The 21,984-nt window shown below is 36.8% G+C and overlaps 4 protein-coding genes across 7 annotated transcripts; 3 read left to right on the forward strand and 1 right to left on the reverse strand.

Moving 5' to 3' along the window:
- Positions 1-471: 471 nt before the first annotated feature.
- Positions 472-849, forward strand: LOC148182008 (uncharacterized). Its single transcript, XM_088050100.1, has one exon. The coding sequence runs from the start codon at positions 472-474 to the stop codon at positions 847-849; it is 378 nt and encodes a 125-aa protein (XP_087906226.1).
- Positions 850-3,828: 2,979 nt separating this feature from the next.
- On the reverse strand, positions 3,829-15,631 carry LOC148182009 (transient receptor potential cation channel protein painless-like). Of its 3 annotated transcripts, none has more exons than XM_088030191.1 (2): positions 15,540-15,631; positions 3,829-6,416 (listed from the first exon to the last, which is right to left on the reverse strand). In XM_088030191.1, the coding sequence occupies exon 2, from the start codon at positions 6,411-6,413 to the stop codon at positions 4,119-4,121; it is 2,295 nt and encodes a 764-aa protein (XP_087886317.1). In that variant the 5' UTR covers positions 6,414-6,416; positions 15,540-15,631; the 3' UTR covers positions 3,829-4,118. The 3 variants fall into 3 exon arrangements, with proteins under 3 accessions (XP_087886317.1, XP_087886333.1, XP_087886328.1); XM_088030207.1 differs by lacking the exon at positions 15,540-15,631 and adding an exon at positions 8,770-8,881; XM_088030202.1 differs by lacking the exon at positions 15,540-15,631 and adding an exon at positions 6,469-6,537.
- On the forward strand, positions 8,904-11,631 carry LOC148182010 (uncharacterized). The gene is made up of 2 exons (XM_088030176.1): positions 8,904-9,013; positions 9,061-11,631. Exons 1-2 carry the CDS (start codon positions 8,971-8,973, stop codon positions 11,472-11,474), a joined length of 2,457 nt encoding a protein of 818 aa, XP_087886302.1. The 5' UTR covers positions 8,904-8,970; the 3' UTR covers positions 11,475-11,631.
- LOC148182011 (uncharacterized) lies at positions 11,942-20,447 on the forward strand. Of its 2 annotated transcripts, XR_015769613.1 has the most exons (3): positions 11,942-12,541; positions 12,716-15,503; positions 17,879-17,968. XR_015769613.1 is itself a non-coding variant. In XM_088030155.1 (2 exons), exons 1-2 carry the CDS (start codon positions 15,461-15,463, stop codon positions 20,431-20,433), a joined length of 2,598 nt encoding a protein of 865 aa, XP_087886281.1. In that variant the 5' UTR covers positions 15,161-15,460; the 3' UTR covers positions 20,434-20,447. The 2 variants fall into 2 exon arrangements, 1 of the variants encoding a protein (XP_087886281.1); XM_088030155.1 differs by lacking the exon at positions 11,942-12,541 and having other exon boundaries at positions 15,161-15,503; positions 17,879-20,447.
- Positions 20,448-21,984: the final 1,537 nt, after the last annotated feature.

The raw sequence follows: 21,984 nt of genomic DNA on the forward strand, positions 1-21,984 counted from the left end.
GGAAATTTTTATTTGGAAAAAGACAGTTTTAGAGATTTTCGTTTTTAGGAGAGCCAAAAACACTAGTATTTAATTTCTGTTAATTTCTGACAATACCTCAGAGCCAATACTAGGTAAAAAATTAATTAAGGACATCGTAGAAGCGCAGAAAAAACTGTCAGAGTAAAAAGCAGCGCAAAAACTGCGATTGCATAATACTCCACCAATTAATTTGTCTAAACAAACATTTTTACATTTCTTTGCAATGCCAATTTGTGCTCTTAAACTATAAAAACGCCATTACCATAAAACTAGAGACTTTTTGAATCTAAAAACTCAATTATAATTGATGAAGTAGTTTTTTTATTTACACAGTTTCGCATTACAACCCATCAAAGACTCGCACAGCTCAAAATAATTAATGAGAAGGCTAACCACTTTGACGAATCTGATCAAGTCATCTAACGTCACCCACATAAAATTCGACACAAAATGCGGAATTCAAGCGATATCTTTTGTCTCAAAGAACCAAAATTGGGCGAAAACGATGGCAGCCAGATCTTCTCAGTCCGAGGCTCAAGTTTCTCAAGAATAAATCGCCGGAATCAAACCACAAGCAACGTTTTCCAGTTCGGCCCTGAAATTAACGAAAATCCCGAACTTCCCGTGCTTCCTGAGACTCTTCCCGAGGAAGTAGAGCAACCTCCTGAGGACGAACCTCAACTTCCTGTTGAACCAGAGGATTTGAAGAAACCTGCGAATACTTCAAGCATGCCCCGAAACCCCTTAACCGGCGATGGGATGTTCGACGAGCACCCCCGTGGAACAAGAAAACGCGCCGAGAGATCCGACGGAAGATGGTTGTGGTAAAGCGTGTAATTGGTTCAGTGTTGAATAAATCATGTTGAAATATTCATGGTGTATTCCTGAAATGTTTCGCTATCTGTCGAAGTGCATTCGCACTATCAGCAGGAACAGAGCTGATAGGGAGAGCCCCGTTTTCACCCTCGTATTGAGTAAACACTCTACCAGTCGGCCCAGCTAGCAAATGCCCCATGGAACTTGTCCAAACAATGTACTCATCAATCAAACACCACCCACTGGTCTTGCGTATGTGTGAACTGAACCTAACGGTGGTCGATATTTAGTGATAGATGTCTGTTTACAATTATTCGGGTTTGTTTTTTAGGTTTTTGTGGAGGTTTGCGAGGATAAGAGTGAAATGTAGGCAACACAACATACAGGGAATTATTACGGTTTTGAGTTATGCAATGTGGTGCGCGTTTGTAGAATATGCTGCGGGAAAAACAGTTTTTTTCTGAGACTGAGGGCAAGATACGAAAAATTTTAGGTAAATTTAAATCAAATTTACGTTTAAATTTAATAAACGAAGAACACAAAAATAATTTTTGAAACGGTGGATGCGCCCGACTAAAATGTTAAAATTAGTCGAAAAAAAATTGGGCGAAATTTATACTGGTGAAATTGAAAATCGTTTCTATAGTAGAATTGTCTCCTGATTTTAAATTCGAAGCCCGTTTAGATCAGGTCAAAACTTAGAAATATTTGCAAAATAAGTTTTTTCTCAGTTTTGCTTAACAACTTGCAAAATTAGGAAACTCTATAATATATCATTGGAAAGGGAATTGAATAAGCTTTCCAACGAACTATGGAAGTCGCTGAGTGAGTAAGTTTTTGCCACAATATTTGAGAAAAACTGATGAAAATTTCGAAAAACGAACGGTTTTTAAAACTTTTTGACACTTTTTTGTAGACAACTTTTAAATTGGTATTTTGATTTTTAATTGCAATACGTCATTATAAAGGTTAAGATTTCTGCTTTCTAACACGGTGTTGAACAAGTTTTTATCTCTGGCCATTTAGAAGTTACATGAGAAATAATATGGACTGATTTTTAGGAAAAAAATTATGGTTTGTTAACTTTCGAAGATTTTGAATTTTTTTAACTTGGATGCCCACATCTCGCGCTTCTAAATGATTTCACTGGTCAGAATGGAAGATCATAGATGAAAATTATACAGCAAGTGTTAAAAAGTTGTTGGTCGAGTAAATTTGAAGACGTTTTGGTATCAATCTAGATAAATTTTTCGTCCCAGATATAATTTTTTAGAAATTGATGATATTTTCATCGGTTACTGCCACCACATTGTCCAGAAAAAAGTTTAAGTGAAGATACAAAAAATAAATTTTTAGTGACATCCACTCCCCATTTTATGCTAATTTCAAGAATGTCTCTGAATCCGGACGTGATGGAGCAAAACGGATATCAGATTTGGAATCAGGAGGCCGTTTCACTTTTAAAATGCCTTTCCACTTTTCGAATACAAAGATTACCAAGTTTTTAAAAAATGGTGGATGCGCCGGACTAAAATACGAAAGTGGAACCTATTTCGAAAACATTTTTACATTTACACAGAATGTAAAAATTATTAAGCCCTTCAAAGTATGAATTTTTAAGTTGCAAGCTCAATTAGAAGATTTTTGGAAAAGTTTGTGAAATTATGAGTTTGAAAAATTTTTTAAATTTGTTTTTTACTCAAAAGTTTTGAATTTTGGGACAATTTATAAGCAAAGCAGGATCAGAAATCTCCTAAAATTTGATTCCAAGACCGTGAAAATTAGCACAGTTACGGATTTTTAAAAAAAAAAATAAAAATTTGGTTTCCCTCAAACATGAAATTTTCTGCAATCTGTTTTCTTTGCTCGAGAATTTTGAAATTTGGGATAATTAATAAGCAGAGTAGGACCAGCAATCCACCCAATTTTCATTCCTATACCGTGAAAATTACCAGAGTTACAAATTTTTACAAATAAAAATACAAATTTTGGTTTCCCTTCAGAACAAAATTTTCTGTTATCTGCTTCCTTTGCTCTAGAATTTTGATTTGGGACACTTAATAAGCAGAGAAAGATCAGAAATCTCCACAAATTTTATTCCAAGTCCGTCAAAATTACTAAAGTTACGAATTTTTACAAAAAAAAATAAAAAATTTTGTTTTCTTTTTGGATGAAATTTTCTGCATTTTGTTTTCTTTGTTCTACAATTTTGAAATTTAGGCCACTTACTCAGCGAAGCAAGATCAGAAATCTCTCCAAATTTTATTCCATGATTGTAAAAATTAGCAGAGTTACAGATTTTTACAAAAAAGTTTAAAAAATGTCCTTCAGAATGAAATTTTCTATAATGTTTTGTTTGCTCTGGAATTTTGAAATTTGAGATAATTAATAAGCAGAGCAAGATCAGAAATCTCCCCAAATTTTTACAAAAAAAAAATATATTTTGGTTTCTAAAATTTACTTCAATCTGTTTTCTTTGCTCTAAAATTTTGAAATTTGGGAGAATTAATAAGCATAGCAGAATTAGAAATCTCCACAAATTTGATTTTTATACCATGAAAATTATAAGAGTTACGTCATTTAAAAAAAAAATTTAAACTTTTGGTTTTCAATTTCTTTGCTCTAAAATTTTAATACAATTAATATGCAAAGCAAGACCAATAATTATTCCAAATTTCAAGAACAAAATAACGGACCAAGGAAGACAAATTTTAAAACCAATAAAAATTTTAGCATTTTTGACTGTAGAATAATAGTTTTATTAGTCCGATAGCAGTCAAATTTAAGTAGTTATTTTCAACACTAACAATAAACTTGAACTAACAATTTTTGTATTTAATCCAAAAATTGAAATTAACGCATTTTTACATTAAACAATTATAATTTAACACACAAAATTTTAAATAAAACATTTAATTTATTTTTTACATTTTGAAACTTGATTTTTTTTATTTTTGACAAATTACAAAATAAATAAATAAAAATGGTGTATGCGCCGCATTAAATGTTCAGTTAGCACATAAACTGTGCCTCTTTTGAATAATTATTCGAAAATTTTGTACATTTTTCGCACGATATTTCTGTTAAACATTTCACGAATTTCCATAAATATTTTGGCCTACAAATTCCAATGAAACTACAGAATAAGTTCCTGCAAAGAAATGTCATCGCACAATTTAGGCAATCCGAGTAATAAAACGTTCAAAACAGGACAAAATATTGAAAAAACATAAAAAAATAAATAATAATAAAAATATTATAAAATATTATAAATACTATTCTCACATATCGAGCGCCTTTCTGACCCTCCCCACATTCGCATTCGTGAGCCGAATCCCGATTAACTTCTCATACGAAAACTTATTCGTATTAACATAAAAATTCACCAAAAACCTGTTCTTATTCTTAATCGCCTTTTTCTGCTTCTTCGGAGTTTCCTTCAAACTCAAGTCCTCAGCAATGGTCTCGTCAAAAATTAGCGGATTTACAAACCTGCGATGCTTCAAATAAAACCGCTCCAAGGTCTCCAAGAAAATCAACGTATTCTTGTTTCCCAGAACCCCAAAACTCTCCTGAATATTCCCAGAATTGTCGTGAAAATAAGTGACTGAATTGATAATAGTCATGATCACAATCACACCGATAAACGCCCCGAAAACTAAAAGAGGCGTGCTCATATCTCGGTGCTCCTCGTGCCCGACTAGGAAGAAAATGCGGAAAGCTGCGCCGAAGAACAGTAACAAACTTATAATGTAGAACATGTAGGAGAAAAGCTGCGTCATCAGATTCACGAGGAAAGCGTGGAATTGGGAAAAATTCGGGCTAAATCGCCAGAATAAGTGGAAAGAAAGAGCCATCAGCATTGTCGCGGCTATGCCCAATTGATATCGGAAGACGTTGCTGGAAATCAGCGAAGATAACAGTAAAATTGCGACAACGGAAATGTCGACAATCTCATGAAGTTTGTTGCTCCTCCAGTTGAAAATCGACCAAATCCTGCCGCTAAAGATGAGAGCCAGAGGAACAGCAATGTAATTTAAGAGGTTTAAGTTGATGAAGGCCATGATGGTCATGAGGTAAAACAACATGTTGAAGACAAAGAATTTTTGATAAATGGGCTCGATAAGCTTCCACTTGATATCAATGAACGACGAGATAAGTGGATGTTGTAATAAGTGACTCAACTTCGGTGACTTGCAGATTTTTTGAAGGATCTCCAGCTCTGAGGTCACTCTTGACCCTTCAACTTTGATCAAATTCCGGAAATTGAACGCGAGCTCATACTTCCCGTTATTGATATCGTTGTAGCTATCCGGAATTATACATCGGTTTAGATAATTCTCTAAATCCTCCGGCGCCATGTAATCTAGAGGACACTTCTTGGAGTCGTTTTCAACAGTGAGCGACGCCCCGCGCTGAAGAAGCGCCCTGATGGCTTCTCCACTAGAAAAGATAACAGCGTAGTGAAGAGGAGTGTTACCATTCGCCGACTTTATCTCCAAATCCAGGTTCTTGTACTTGAGGATCTCATCAAAGTACTTCGCTTTGATGTGCTTCGGACGCCCCCGGAGAAACACCAAGAAGATCTCCTCGTCGATTCGCATCTTGTTGGTGTTGAGGAGTAACTCGAAGATTTCTGGGTGGTTCCTCCGCGCGGCCAACTCCAGAGGGGTCGTTTCGTTCCTTTCGGTGGTTTTACACACATCTGCGCCTTGGTCAATTAAAAACTTTGCCGCTTTCTTGAAGTTTTTCTCACAGCAGAGTTGGAGGAACGTGTTGTTGCCATCGTCAGCGTCCAAGAGGCGTTTCACCTCTTTGGATTTAATGAAGGCGTCTTCTTCGTTGTGCACCAGGAGTTTGAACAATCTGTCTTTTTGTTGCACCTCCACGTTGCCACTGCTGTTGTATTCTAACTGAGAAAAATCCTTGAGGACTTCTTGCGTCTCTGGAGTCAACACCGCCACGTCAATGGCTTTAGTGTTCAACAGCAGTTGGATGCAATTCGTTAAGTTTCGCATCACTACTTCTTGTTTATTGGAGCGTTTGTTGTAGCGACTAAACGTGCTGCTGATGAAGCTGATGGGATTGTGCGAGAAGTAGTCGCTCCGATTAACATCCACCCCCGCGTCGATGACGATTTTCATACACTCGGGGTACTTCTCGTCAGCGATGTTCCCGTACTTTATCAAAAACATCAAAACCGTGTCCCCTTCTCTCACTTGGTTGATCCCAGTGGAGCTCTTCTCCACGATGCGCTTCACGGAATAACTTAAACTTTCTGTGTCGCATTTGGCGGCGGCGAAGAAGAGGAGCTCGTTCACATTGTCTTCTTTCGCGTAGATTTCACAACCCGTTTCGATGATCATCTTCAGGGCGTCGTTGGCTTTGGGGATGCGTTTCGAGAAGCGGATTCGGGGGATTAGAGGGACGAAGTTGATTAAACCGAAGTTGTACTTAAGGATGGCTTTGTTGTTAAGGATAATCTGGCGGGCTTCTTCGAGGTTTTCCTCCTCGATGAGTTTGATGACGGCTTTGGTCTGTTGGCGTACGTGGATTTCGGTGGCTTTGGTCGACATTTTCTGGAAATGGAAAGAGTTAGTTTTGGTTTTGGGGGAGGATTTGGGGGGTTACCTTCTGGGGGGGTGATAAATAAGGGAAATTAAGGTTGGGATGTCTGAGTTGGCACTGATACTGATACGTTTGTTGTGATCAAAGTTAAATATATCGATAATTCTTATCAATCTTATCAAATTGGAGTACGAAATTATAAGAACAATGAAAATATGTTTCTAGGCGCCTTTAAAGATTTCTAGAAAATTTGTATTTCTAATGAAATCCTGCGTCATATCTAAAGGGTTTAAAAAACATAAAAAATACAAAGAAGTAACTGAATGTAAGAATCTGATTCAAACAATGAAATTATTACAGCTTGCAAAAAAACAAAATTTTGCAATTTTTGTTCTTTCCTGTAATAAAAATGTGTCTCTTTTGCTGTGAAAATTTGTATTTTAGCACAGTTAGTCACCACGTTTCAATTAACAAATTCTCTAAATTTTATTTTCATAGCGTTAAAATCACCTGAGTTACAAACATATAAGTACCGGGTGTTCCGCGGATTGCTGCATTAACATGGGAATTTGAATTTTATTTTTTTCCTGCTCTCCCAAACCATCAAATTAAATTTAAGAGAATGTTTAATCTAAGAGATACTTTTAGAGTTTATATTATTTATATGTTTTGACGGCATTAATAAAAAAAATAGTTAAAAAATTGACATTCAAGATTTGTCACAAAATTAATGCAGAAAAATGTTTCCTTATTAAAATAACAATTTTTTCCCAAACACCAAATTTTTACAAAAAAAGCTGACGCGCGTTTCGATAGCAATGCTATCATCAAAAGAGCGATTATTAAACTAAAAACTAACAAATAATTCGTCCTTATATGTATACTAAAAGCTTGTCGACGCGCACCCTTTGGCGCAGGTAAAAGCGAGTAGAGGGAGGAGGAGGGGATGGGGCCGTTGTCTGAGTTCATTATTACATTTTTGTTTCTAAATATTTCCAGACTTTCATAAATGTCTAGAAATTTATAATTATTTACATTTTTAATTAAACGAAGACAACTTTCATCAATGTGGTGGTCATTGTCGAAAACATGTTGGGCAACGCTTGATTTTTCAAACCTTCCAAATTTGAGATGAGCTTGATGCTCTTTGAACCTTTTTAAAATTGACCTTCTTGTTTGCCCAATATATTTCTGTTCACAATCTTTACAATTAAAGATGCTGCCAGGTGTAACGGTTTTGATTCCAACATTGTTGATAAAATTGTTAAAAAATTTAGATTTAAGAAATTGGTCACAGAATGTTCTACTTTTCAGAAAACACCTGAGAAGACTTCTTTTGTCACCATCCCTTACTCACCTTCAGTGACAAAGGGACTGGAAAGAATTTTCCAGGGTTTGGATCTCAAAGTAGTTTTTACGTCGGGTCCAAGCCTCCAAAGTCTTCTAGGTAATCCTAAAGACCGAATAGGAACAACAGAAAAATGGGGAATTATGAAATTAAATGTAAAGATTGTGATCAGAAATATATTGGGCAAACAAGAAGGTCAATTTTAAAAAGGTTCAAAGTACCGGGTGTTCTACGGATTGCTGAATTAACATGGGAATTTGAATTTTATTTTTTTTTTCTGCTCTCCCAAACTAATGTAAAGAAATGTAAAATTTTAAATTTTCCGCTCAAAATTTCGAAGGTTGTCTGACTGCAAAACGAAGATCTGTCATTGTGTAACGTCGTTTTATGTCTAAACTAACCTTTTTACTGGAAATATCTCTCCAATTTTCAGTAACACCAACTTTGAAATTTTGTGCAGGAAATTTGAAATTTCACTTTTTTTATTCAATTTTTTGGAAAATATTGGATTCTAAAAATTGTTCTCGAATTAAGAATCTCTTAAAGCACAATTCCTCATTAACCGGATTTAATTTGAAAGTTCGTGAAAGCAGAAAAAACATAAAACTTAAATTTCTGTTTCGTGGAACACCTAGTACTTAAAATTAGATCTAGAATCTAAAATTTTATCGTGCAATTCCTAAAACTTGACCTCAATGTGTAATTTTCTTTATAAACTGCCAATAATGAGAGTTTTCAAAGCCACAAAATTACAAGATTAGATAAAAATCATCGAATCAAGACCATTAATAAAAACACAAAAACATTTTTTACTGATTGTCCTTAATAATCCGTAAAACGAATCTAGGAAATCGTAAACCGTTTTAAAGCACAAATAAATGATAAGAAACGCTTTTATAACCACCACGTGGTCCGAAAAAGTACAAATTTCAAACCTCCGATTTTACAGAGTGTTTCAACAAATATGCACACCTCAAAATTTGTTTAAAATGTCCTTAAAACGAACGATTACTTACTTTTTTGTAACGAAGCCTCAACGTTTTGGAGTTATACAAACCAAACTATTGTAATCTTATCATTTTGGCTGTTCATTGGCTGATAGAGCTTCCACAACGAAATGAAACTCGTCACGCAAAAGCGGGAAATGTTTGTGATAACTTATCTATTCGCGGCAAACATGGAAATGACAAGTTCTTTCATTGCCATTTAAAGTGATAATGGCCGAGCAAGATCCACTCATCTTAGACATTCTGCCCTCAGGTACTAATTTGACTTTCCGGGCCTCCCCAATTAAAACTTTCTTTCAGAGAAACCGGAAAAGAAGAATGTCTCCTCCAAAGTGTTCAAAATCATCCGCAATTTTGATAGGGCGTGTAACCAGAAAAGGTACGGCGAAATTAGAAAAGTATACAAGGAAAACAGCTCGTTTTTTGATAAAATTGGGATTTCCGAAGACTTGACCACCATAACGAAGAAGATACTGTTGAACCAGACCGAAAGAGGCAGTTTCAGGGAGAAAGTAATCGACTCAATTCTGAGATTTGCGTGTGAGCAGTCTAGAGATGACATCGAGCGTTTGTTCTTCTTGGCCGCAAGATATCAATCTGAAGAACTCCAGGAAGTGATTAACAAAGTGGGATCTTCGGAGGATATCAAGAGAACCAAGTGTAGCGATACTGCCATTATCTTCGCCTTGAAGTACGGACGCGTTGATAACGAGAACTTTGTGAGTTGCATGACTATGTTATTTGAAGCTGGAGTCGATATCAATAAATTCGATTTTGAGGGAAAAACGGCCATAGATCATGTTGCGATTTTGCACGAAATTCACAAAAATGACTTCTCCGTGGTGGAAAATCTGCAAAGGGTCGCCGCGGTGTTCTTGCAGAACGGAATTTTTCAACACGACAACAAAACCACAGTGAAATTTCTCACACAACTGGGTGTTGACACTGAAAACTTTCCACCGATGGACGAGAAAACGAAGATATTTCTGTGGACGACAAGGAACAACGTCCAGGAACTCCTCCACTTTGAAGGTATCGACTCCTTCGTCAACTCAGACGATGGCGAAAACACCCTCCTCCAACTCGCCAGTCAAAAAACGGACAAGATGCTACCAGTGGTCAGGCTTCTTCTCGCCAAAGGAGCAAATCCAAATTTAACATCCTCCAACGAACTAACACCTCTCGAGCACGCAGGGTTCATGAACTCGGCGAAAATCTTCGAAGAACTGTTACGGAACAACAAGACAATCATAACGGAGAAGCAGTTCTTTCGGTTTGTGAAGTGGCGGACGCAACCGATGAAGGCCAAACTGTTTGAACTTCTCCTGGAGTCGGATAAACTGGACGCGGATTTTGTCTGTGGAAAGACGGGGAACTCGCCTCTTCATTTCGCTGTGCTTTTTTCCCATAAGAAAGCGATTCAATTATTGTTGCGTCGTCGACCGTGTCGTCTTATGCGGGTTTTGGACATCATCGACCCTGAGGATCTTGAAGAGTATTTCGATTATTGCCTCGCGTCGGATAATTACACGGATTATTTCACGGATTCTAATTGTAAGATGTTGTTTCGTTTTGGTTGTTTGATTGATGAGAATTTAAGACAAACCAGAGTGGTGACCAAAATTGGGCGCCAGCAGAATCTTGAGCATCTCTTAACTCACCCGTTTATCCACACGTTTCTTGCTTTAAAGTGGTTCAAAGTGAAGACTTTCTTCTGGATTGTCCTACTTTTCCAAAGTGTTATCTTTCTGTCTTTATCCCTACTCTTTTACCAGCAACCCAACACTCCTCTTCGTGTTGTCTGTGGAGTAATCGCAGTGGTAAATATAGCTACAAAAGCTCCAATCTTTTTGGCTTGTAAGTTCAAAAACCGCCGCTGCGATTTCTTCGTGTTGAGACGAGCGGCTCTGCACAGTTGTCTTGAGATCCTCCTCATGGTAACAACGATTGGCAGCTTATTCCAAGACCAATTCCGCGCGTTTGTTTTTGTGGAAATGGCGATTTTGTTCTTGTTGACTGCTGGGTACCACCCGAAGATATCCAAGCGGTCTGTTATGTTGCAACAAGTCTTTACTACTTTCAGCGAGTTGTTGTTGTTCTTCTCGGTCATCATCATCGCGTTTGGTATGGGCTTCCAGATCTTGTTTGCAAAGGAGAAATTTTTTGGGAATATTGGTACTTCAGTTTTCAAGTCCTTCATTATGACCACTGGAGAGTTTAATCTCGAGGATGTTTCGTTATTTGAATCCTCCGGTTTTGGTGGTTATATGCTCTTCTTTCTTTTTGCAATGAGCATATCGCTGGTTATTGTCAATTTCTGGACTGGTATCGCGGTTACTGATATTGAACGCATTGAAAAAAACTCAAAAGTGAATGCTGCGAAAAATGTGATCGTTTTCATGCAGTTTACGGACTTTATATACAGTGGAATTATAAAAAGGTTTCCAAGGACTGGGAGTTGGGTGAACCCTTTGCTATTCTCTGAGACAAAAAAGGAGGATGAGCTTTACTACTGCAATTTTTATGTAAACAGAGAAAAACAGTTCGATGTTGATAGTCTTCCGACGAAAGTAGACATGGAATGTTTTGATAAAATTAAGAAGCATCATAATAAATTGAAGAGGATTACGAATCAACAGGAAGTTTTGAATGATTTGAAGGATATTAAGAAGATGTTGGAGGATCTAAAAGCAAATAGTTCCAAGAGGAGCTAATGAAGAAATGGATTGTTTTATTACTGAAAATAGTACTATTATACGGCATGTCAGAAGGTCCATTATTTACAAGTTGATGTTTGCGACCCGAGTGAAATAGGAATATAACATGCAAGTGTAAAACTGTGCTTTATCTACGACCATTTTCTGAAATAAGTATGACAGTTTTTTTAATAAAAATCACTAAATTCTTTGACAGCGTTAATTTTTAGAAAAACAAATTTTTGAAAACGAAGAAATTTTGAAGCTGAATTTTGATAACTTCACACTTGTCAAACTAGTCGAAAATTCTGCGTTAGATATCTAGTTTATTTTTAGAGAGATTGTTTAGATAAAAAATTGTTCTTAAATTTTTCAAAAGTCGAAAGTTGACGTTTTTCGCAAAAATTCATGACTAAAACTAGGTCAAATTTTTAATATCGATATCTTGCTTATTTTTTGGACTTGCGTTGTGCGCAGAATTTTCCGCAGATTTCAAATCTGGGATTGAAATTTAGATCCGACAACAAATAACTGAGTTATGGCCAATCAAAGTTTCGGATAGTTGATTTTCATTTTTCCTAATTTTTAAAGTTTAATATCTTGGATACTATTAGTTTTTCTCGGCTCATTCTAAGTTAGAAAAAGTTCTCAAATGCCCAAAATTTGATGGTCAATTTTTCGACTCAATAGGTAAAAAATTTGCATATTTTGTATTTTAGACAGTCAAAACCTACGAATTTCAAAAATGATCATGTTATAAGCGAATTATTTGATGGCCGTAATGAAATCACTTTTTCAAAAATAAACAATATTATTTTAGCTTGTCCCGGTAATTTCTGTTCATTTAATTGCATAACAATCGTTCCAAAATCAGCATTGCATGAAGGGTTTTCCGATACTATTGATCTAAAATAATCTTTAAGTGTTAAACAAGTTAATTCAATAGTAAACGCTGTGATAAGCTATCAAGTCCATATAACGAGGTTCCCACATTTTCACGTTGAAACCCAATTTTGATGATATCAGAAACTTTGTGATACCTAATTACAGAAAAATGGCGTGTCTCTTGAATCTCCATCAAACAGGTATTTTTACACATCTAACAATAAATTTCGCCCCTTAACTTCTTTCAGGACACAATAAAAATTCAAACACGTTGCACACCTCTCTCTGGTGAAATTTTCTTAGAAAAATAACGTTATCAGATAACAGAATTATAAAATCATGTAATTTATTGACTTCAAACCTTTTTCTTCCAGAGACCGACTCTGTTGAAGACTCTTACTACCTCTACTTAATACGAACCTTCACCAACGCAATCAACCGCAAAGATTTCAGCAGAGTCGAGAAACTCTACAAAGAAAATCCTTTACTCATGAAAAGCATTGGGATTTCCAAGAAACTAAAGCACGTTCCACGAACCAAATACTCAGACCACAAGAAGAGAAACGAGTACAGAAACGAAGTCGTGGAGTTAATTCTGAGCTACGCTTGCAACAAAATTAAAGATAAAAACACACTTCTGTTTATAGCCGCTGCAAAATTTGAACCCTCCAAACTTCAGGAGGTGGTTAAAGATGTTGAAGACATCAACACGAGTAATTTTTGCGACACTCCCATTATCTTCGCTTTGAAATACGGCAACACTCTTAGCAAACGTTTTTTGGAGTCCACGAAGATTTTAATCGCCGCTGGAGGAGATGTTAACAGATTCGACTCTGAAGGAAGAACCGCGATGGATTTTATCGCCGCTCTTTACAGTGAAAACAACGCCGATGAGCTGAAGACAGTCGCTGAGCTCTTGGTGCCGAAGATTTACCAGCCGTTCGACTTCAACTCGCGAAGATTTCTTACAACTGTGTTGAACCTCGACGTTGAGAGCCTTCCACTTCTTCCAGTAGACGATAAAACGAAATTATTTCGGTGGATGCGTGAAAATAACATCTCCGAGTTCATTTCGTTCGAAAACATCAAAGAACTTGCAAATACTGACGATGGTAACAACACTTTATTACAACTAGCTTGTCAAAAGACCGATGAAGCGCTTCCGATGGTTCAACACCTCCTGGAAAATGGAGCTGATCCCAATCAAACGGGCGTCAATAACCTGTCGCCGGTGGAACTCGCTGGATATTGCAACAACGGCAAAATATTCGAAGAAGTGTTAAGTTGCGACAATATCACCATTAGTTTGGAGCAGTACCGAAACTTGTTGAAGTGGCGCTTCAAACCGATGAAGAAAGAACTGTTTGATCTTCTCCTCGTTTCCAAGAAGCTTAATCAAGAGTTTAAGTGCGAAGGAGGCAACACTCCTTTACACTGCGCCATCGTCTTCTCTGATAAAGATGTGATTCGTCTTTTGCTAACACGCCATCCTCGTCTCCTCGACACCAACAACACCGGAAAGAGTGTTTTGGATATTATCGATCCGGACGATCTCGCAGAGTATTTCGACTATTGTCTCGACTTTAATAAGTCGAATTGTCATTTCAACGACATTAACTTTCACATGAAGTTCTGTTTCCAATCTTTGGTTAACATGTCTGGTGATGACACCATTCCAAGAGAAGTTAGAGTAGTATCCAAGATAGGCCAACACGCGAATCTTGAGAACCTGTTGACCCACCCTCTGGTCCAAACTTTCATCTCTTTGAAGTGGTTTAAAGTGAGATTTTTCTTCTGGATACTCTTTGGTCTTCAAACCTGCATTTTTGCACTTCTTTTTGTGTTGTTTTACTTTCTGTCCGATGGCTCATTTGTGTACTATTTGTGGATCTTCGTGCCCACAGCTCTCAACATTGCCATCAAAGTCCCCATTTTCTTAAACTTCAGAATGAGAGACAACCGCCCTGACTTCTTTGTTCTGAAGCGAGCGGTCTTACACGGGTCTCTTGAAATCCTCCTGATGGCCACAACCATTGGGAGTTTGTTCTACAAGCAGTTCCGCGCCTTCCTCTTCGTGGAAATATCAATTCTGTTTTTGCTCACCGCTGGGTACCACCCAAGACTCTCCAAGTGGTCAATCATGTTGCAGAAAGTCTTCCGGACGTTCACAGTGCTACTGACTTTCTTCTCGCTAATCATCATCGCGTTTGGAATTGGACTCCAAATCCTCTTCCCGGAGGACACGTTCTTCCAGAACATCCCAACTTCGATTTTCAGGACCTACATCATGACCACCGGCGAATTCAACCTGGAAGACCCGTCACTCTTTAAGTCTTCGGGATTTGGAGGCTACCTCCTCTTCCTGTTTTTCGCAATGAGCATGGCAATGGTTCTTGTAAACTTCTGGACGGGCGTCGCCGTCAGCGACATCGACCGCATCGAGAAGAACTCAGAAGTCAACGCGACGAAGAACGTCATTGAACTTATGTCGTTCATTAACTTTATTTACACGAAATTCGCGAAGAGGTGTCGATGGGTGCAAAATTATCGGAGTCCGCTTCTGTTTTTACGGTTCCAAAAAGACTACAAGCTTGTCAAGGTGGAGAAAGTTGATTTTTACCCCAATAGGGATGAACAGTTTAGGCTGGAAGGTTTCCCGGCGAGGTTAGACGACGGCTGTCTTAACAGCCTGAGGAATTATTACTACAGAAGGAGGAGGATGACGCGGGAGCGTAAAATTTTGAATGAACTGGCAGGTGTTAAGAAAACGTTGGAGGAAATGAAGACGAAGTGTTTGTGTAAGAACGAAATTAAATTGTAAAGTAGCAACTCAATAAAATTATTTTTTAGTTATTACGAAGCCGATAGCAAATCAACCTAATCTATTTTATCAAAAAAAGTCATTGTGCGATATCTTATCTTTATTAATTTTCACGACGGGAAAATCCGAAATTTCTAGTTTTTCTAAATGCCCTCCAGCAGCACGTGATGGTTTCTGAGTAGCACTTAAGATGCTGCATTATTGTTTAACATAACTTTTTTCAATCGCGGAAAAGAAGTTAACTTGAAAACCAGTTTTGAATGTTGTGCAACTAATAAAATAAGGTGAAAATTGCAAAATGGTTGACCGGAGTTCCTTTATCGTGGATATGAACCCAGCAGGTACTTTTGTCAATATTAAGGTAGATTAAAACTCACCTGGTGAAGATTACTGGAAATTGTCCGTAGTTTTCACTTTTAGAGAACTAGAGACGCGGATAATGTCAAGGTTTTATCTCGATTACCGTAATGATGAGAGATGTTCGACCTTCAGCATGGGAAATTTTATTCTATTCTTTAGTGGGTTTTTTTGTTGTGTACGATCGATTTCTGGTGTCAAAATTGCAAAAATACACGTCCATTATTGAGAAAAAAAATTTTTGCTGCTTGAAACTTGTTCAGAACTTTGAATTTTCGAGATTTTTAAACTGTTTTAGTTTCATTAATCAACAAATTTTGGAAAAAAAATGTACTAAAGGCGTGGAAGGTTATTTCTAAAGTGTATGTTTTGCTCCTCATTTTTTTTGGTTCTACTAGGCAAAAATTTGTTTTCTTCACTTTTTCCTAAAAACTTACAAAGTTATACGATTACTCGCCAATGTTTTGGAAAGCTACTTTAATAAGCTTTCTAATGACCCAAAGACACATTGGTAGGGTAAGTACGTTTCATGATATTTTAAAACTGGTCTCATGTCCCAAAAAAGTTTGCTGTTTTTATGTTCAATTTTGCATATAACTCAAGAATTATTACATCGATTTTTTATTGTAATATGTCATTGGAAAGATTGAGATCTTGACTTTTTGAGCATTGAAACGTTTTTCGAATTTTTTTTTCCTGTAAATCGCTCCATATTCTATGTAATGTAACTTCTAAATGGCAAAAGATAAAAACTTGTTTAGCACCGCGTAAGGAAGCAAAGATCTCAACCTTTATAATGACGTATAAAGACAATCAAATATTAAAGTACCAATTTAGGAGTTCTCTACAAAAAAGTATCAAAATGATTTTAAAAATCGTTCGTTTTTCGAAATTTTTATCAGTTTTACTCAAATATCTTGGCATAAACTTTTTCGGCGATTTCCATAGTTCAGTAGAGGGCTTATTTGATTACCTTTCCAATGATGTACTACGGTGTTTCATGATATTGCAAGTTGTTAAGCAAAACTGAAAAATAACAAAGTGAACGCAGTGTATTCAAAAACTTTAATACTTCGTTCGAAACTTTGAATTTTTGAGATTTTTAGATTGTTTTGATTTCACTAGTCAACACATTTTGGAAACAAATTGTGCTATATACGTGGAAAGTATCTGTTTTGCTCCCACAGGTCCGGATTCAGAGATTTTTTAAATGAAACATTTTTTTCGGTTCTACTGGACAAAAATATGTTTTCTTCACTTTTTCTTGAAAACTTGCAAAGTTATGGGATTGTTTGACAGTGTTTTGGAAAGCCGATTTAATAGCCTTTCCAACGACCTATAAAACTTATCGGTAGGTTAAGTACTTTTTATGATATTTTTGAAAAACTGGTCTCATGTCCTAAAAAACGCTGTTTTTAGTGATTTTCGTTCGCAATTTTTGCGTATAACTCAAGACTTATTGCGTCGATTTTTAATGGTAATGTATCATTGAAAACCTTGAGATCTTGGTATCACTTGTCGATTTTTTTACAAGACAAAAAACATGCAGACGAAAACAATTTTTATTTCTAAAAATCGTTCCATATTCTTGGACATGTAACTTCTAATAACAGGCAAGAGATAAAAACTTGTTTAACACCGCGTTAGAAAGCAGAGATGTCAACCTTTATAATGGTATATTACAATAAAAAATCAAAGTACCAATTTAGAAGTGTCAAAAATATTTCAAAAATCGTTCTTTTTTTGAAATTTTCATCAGTTTTTCTCGAATATTTTCCCAAAAACTAACTCTTTTGGCGACTTCTATAGTTCATTCATTGGAAAGCTTATTACTTACCTTTTTATTGATGTGTTACAAAGTTTCATGATTTTGCAAGATGTTAAGCAAAACTGAAAAAAAACAAAAACAAAAAAAAATTGCAAATATATCTAAGTTCTGACCTGATCAGAAAGCAATTCTACTTTACAATTCTACTGCCCAGTACAAATTTAGTTCAAAATTTGTTGATTTTTTAAATTTTTTAATTCTCCGGAATGCAAAAATTGCAATTTTTTGACCTTTTTGACTTTCGGATTCAGTTTTCCAAATTTCATTACCATGGTACCAAAAATACCAGAATTGCAAGTAATAATAAAAAATAGAAACTTTTAGGCTCGTTCTACAAATAAAATTTTTCAAAATTCATATTTTATGTTCGATAAATTTAAGATTTGGTTCAATTAACAAACAATTTCGGAATATTAATGCCTCAAAATTTGATTATTCTAGAGCCAACACAGCCAGAATTATAGTTTTTTACAAAAGAAAAGATTAAATTAAGACATTTTCCCGTTTTTATTACCCTGAAAACTATTTCAGAAAATGCTGAAAATGGAACCCCTCAAAACATCTACAAAATTATCCGCACTTTCACCAACGCATGCAACCAGAGAAACCTCAAAGAAATAAAAAAACTATACCAAAACAACGCAGTGCTGAAAGAACTAAAAGACTTGGAGGAACCAACCTCGTCTACGCTCTCAGATCCAAACAAGAAAAACGCATTTAGAGACAAAGTTATCGATTCAATTTTAAACTATTCTAGCACCCAACTCTACGACGAAACCGATAAATTGTTCATTGCTGCGGTGAAACTCGACCTGACCAAACTCCAAAACCTCATAGCTGATTTCAAGAAAAATTCTTCGACGTATTTAGGGAAAATCAACAAGCCGAAGCTGTCGGATTCTGTCATTCTTTTCGTGTTGAAGTACGGGAATGTCCACAATAATAATTTCCTTCCCTGTGTGGCTCTTCTGGTGGACGCTGAGGTGAATATCAACAAGATGGACGGGACAGGGAGGACTGCTATCGATTACGTCGCCGCTTTGTACGAATCGACTAAAAACAACGATGAAGCCGTGGAAACTTTGAAGAAAATTACTTCACTGTTTTTGGATAAAAAGATTTTCAAACCTGAGAATCAGAGGACGTTGGATTTCCTCAAAAACGCGATGAAAATCGACGTGGAAAACTCCGAGAGTTTCGTGGAAATGGACAAGACAACGAAGCTCTTCCTATTTTTACTGAAAAACAAAACTGAAGAGTTCTTGTCGGTGAGGAAAATCAACAAAATTTCGAATTCGGACGACGGAGAGAACACGTTGCTGCAACTGGCGACCGCTGCCACGAAAAAAACAGACGCGATGCTACCAGTAGTGCGGCACCTTCTGAAGAACGATGCGAATCCGAACAAAACTACGGAATTCAACACGTTGACGCCTTTAGAGTTCGCGGGTTTTTACAACAACGCCCAAATTTTCGAAGAAATCCTCAAGAACCGAAAGACGAAGCTTACAGAGAAGCAGTACAACAACTTCGTGCGTTGGAGGTCGCAGCCCATGAAGGTAAAACTCTTCGATCTCTTACTGGAGTCTGACAAGTTAGATCCCAATTGGATTTACGAAAAAACCGGAAATACTCCTCTTCATTACGCGGTGATCTTCTCCAACAAGAAAGCCATCGAGGTCCTGTTGAAACACCACACGTGTCTTGTCGACAATAAGAGCAGCAAGAGCATTTTGGATATCATCGACTCTGAAGACCTCGAGAAGTACTTTGATTCTTGTCTAACTCTGGACAACTACACGGACTACTTCAGCGATGTTAATTACCGGATGTCCTTCCGGTTCAACTGTTTGGTGGACAGTCCAGAGAGTACAACACCGAAAGAAGCGAGAGTTGTGTCAAAAATCGGGCAGCGCCCCCATCTCCAGCAACTTCTTACTCACCCTTTTATTCAAACGTTCTTGAATTTGAAGTGGTTTAAAGTGAAGACGTTCTTCTGGATTATTTTGTGTCTACAAGCCATTATGTTCTTGCTGCTGTTGTTCTTTTTCTATCGGCTACCAGAAGATAACAATTCCTCCTGGGAGTGGATTGTTTGCTTTGTTCTTACAGGGATCAACTTCGTTATCAGAGCTCCTCTCTTCACAACTTGTAGAACTAAAAACAAACGCCCCGATCTCTTCGTGTTGAGGCGAGCTCCCTTGCACGGCTCCTTCGAAATTCTCTTGATGGTAACAATGATTGGTAGTTTCTTCCACAGGCATTTCCGCGCTTTTCTCTTCGTAGAAATGCCAGTACTGTTTTTGTTAACCGCTGGGTACCACCCAAGACTCTCAAAGTGGTCGATTATGTTGCAGAAAGTCTTCAAGACTTTCACGGTTTTGTTAACTTTTTTCTCACTTATCATCATCGGGTTCAGTTTCGGCTTCCGCACCTTGTTCCCCGAAGACGAATTCTTCCATAATATCACCACTTCTATCTTCATAACGTATATTAAGACCACCGGTGAGTTTAATCTTGAAGAGAACTCAGCCTTTGAAGATTCGGGTGTTTTTGGTTATGCTCTGTTTCTTCTTTTCGCGATGACCATGTCAATGGTTCTTGTTAATTTCTGGACTGGAGTCGCGGTCACTGATATTGATCGCATTGAGAAGAACTCGGAAGTGAACGCTTCTAAGAATGTCATCGTTTTCATGCTCTTCGTTGATTATATCTTCACGGTACTGTTAAAAATATGTCCGAGGATACAGAATTATCTGAATCCTTTGTTGTTCTTTCGTGTCGGAAAAGGCAACTCGGAGTACACAAACGTTAATTTTAGTGTCCCATTTTTTGTCAACAAAGAAAAGCAGTTTGAGGGTGGCGACCTTCCGGCCCGAGTGGACGATGACTGTTTGGAGAAGATCAAGAATCATTACAATAAATTAAAGAAGTTGACGGGGGAACAGGAGATTTTGAAGAAGTTGGATGATCTCTCGAAGGCGTTGGAGGAGATGAAAGCAGCCATGCTGAAGAACTGCGATGATGGTGGAGACAGTGGCGCCAACACGGGGAAGAATTGTCGAAAGTGGAAACCAAAGAAATAAACAGGTGGATGCGCCGGGATGACTTTAATTTCACCTTTCGGTTCCTCAACTTCAAATTTCGCATGATTAATCGAAAGAAGCAATCTAGTCGAAATTGAAAAAATCTCATGACTAAAACTATGTCAAATTTCTGTGATCGATATCGCGCTTATTTTTGGAGTAAACTTTAGTTATTATACATCATTTTACGAAGAATTTTCCGCAGATTCCAAATCTGGGATTTAAATTCAGAGCCGACAACAAATAACTGAGTTTTGGCCGATCAAAGTTTCAGAGAGTTGATTTTCATTTTTCCTAATTTTCAAAGTTAAATATCTCGAAAACTATTAGAGATATTGAGATGCGGTTTGCGTCATCGTTTTTCTCGGCTCATTTTACGTTAGAAAATGTTCTCAAAAGCCCAAAATTCCATAGTCGATTTTTTGCGAATAAAATTTTGACTCAAAGGATGAAATTTTTTCAATTTTTTAATTTTTGGCCATAACTTGTAAACTCTCTGTCCGATCGATCTCAAATTAGGCCAGTTGATATATTCTGAGCTTTTTTTTCGATTTTTGTATAAGTTCAGGGTATTAAACGTTGTTTTCACTCCGAAAAGAATGATTAAAAATTACCCCAAAAGACCTCTTTAATAGTATATTATGATACGAGTTCTATACTGAATATTTTGTCGCACGCACGGGTTTAGGGCACGACGAGCGCAACGAGGAGTGTCCTAAAGGAGTAAGTGCGACAAAATCCAGTACAAACGAGCTATCATACGCTATTTTTTTTATTTTGCGCATTTTTAATCAAAACAAGAACATTTCAAAATTTAGGGAATTTTGCCACATTACTAGAATATGAATTTTTGAAATAGACGGCTATGGATATCTTTACAACTATTTCAAAACGTCATATTTTGTTTGTCATCTTGTCATCTTTAAAAAATGAGTGAAGAAATTGAGTGCACACGTCCTGAAATTCGGGCTTTGACTGCAAGCACAATGTGTAATTTGCTCCCGACAAAGGCAGCGCCAATATATGAAAAAAAAAATGGGCGTCAAATAAAACCGATGCCAACCTTACAACACAACATTGCACTGTTCAGTACGATACGGAAATTGCTCAGTACGACACCGAAAACAGTATCGTACTAGCTTCAGTACGAATGCAAAATAAAAAAAAACAATTTTTGGCGACTGCCTCGTTTATTTACTAAGCAAATTCAACAAATTTTGGCTCATTTTACGAAGAATATCACGCAGCATACAAAGCTGCAAGAATTTTTAATTATTGTCAACAAATACCTGAGTTATGGCCGTTGAATTTTTGGGTTGTCGCCAGAAGAGCAAATTTTTGAAAGTTTAAAACAATTCATGCTCAATATCTCGGAAACTACGACAGATATTAAGAAACGGTTTTCGCCCTCGTTTTTTTCGCGATTTTTTAGTTAAGAATTCGTTTTTAGATTTTACAAAAGCCAAAAGTTGGAATTTTTCGGAAAAAATACACGACTAAAACTCGCTTATTTTTGGGGCAAACTTAAGTTTATGCAGAATTTTGTGTAGA

This window comes from Gnatocerus cornutus, chromosome 1, assembly GCF_029298725.1.
Source record: "Gnatocerus cornutus isolate USDA-ARS CGAHR chromosome 1, icGnaCorn1.1, whole genome shotgun sequence".
In the NCBI taxonomy this organism is placed as follows: Eukaryota; Metazoa; Arthropoda; class Insecta; order Coleoptera; family Tenebrionidae; genus Gnatocerus; species Gnatocerus cornutus.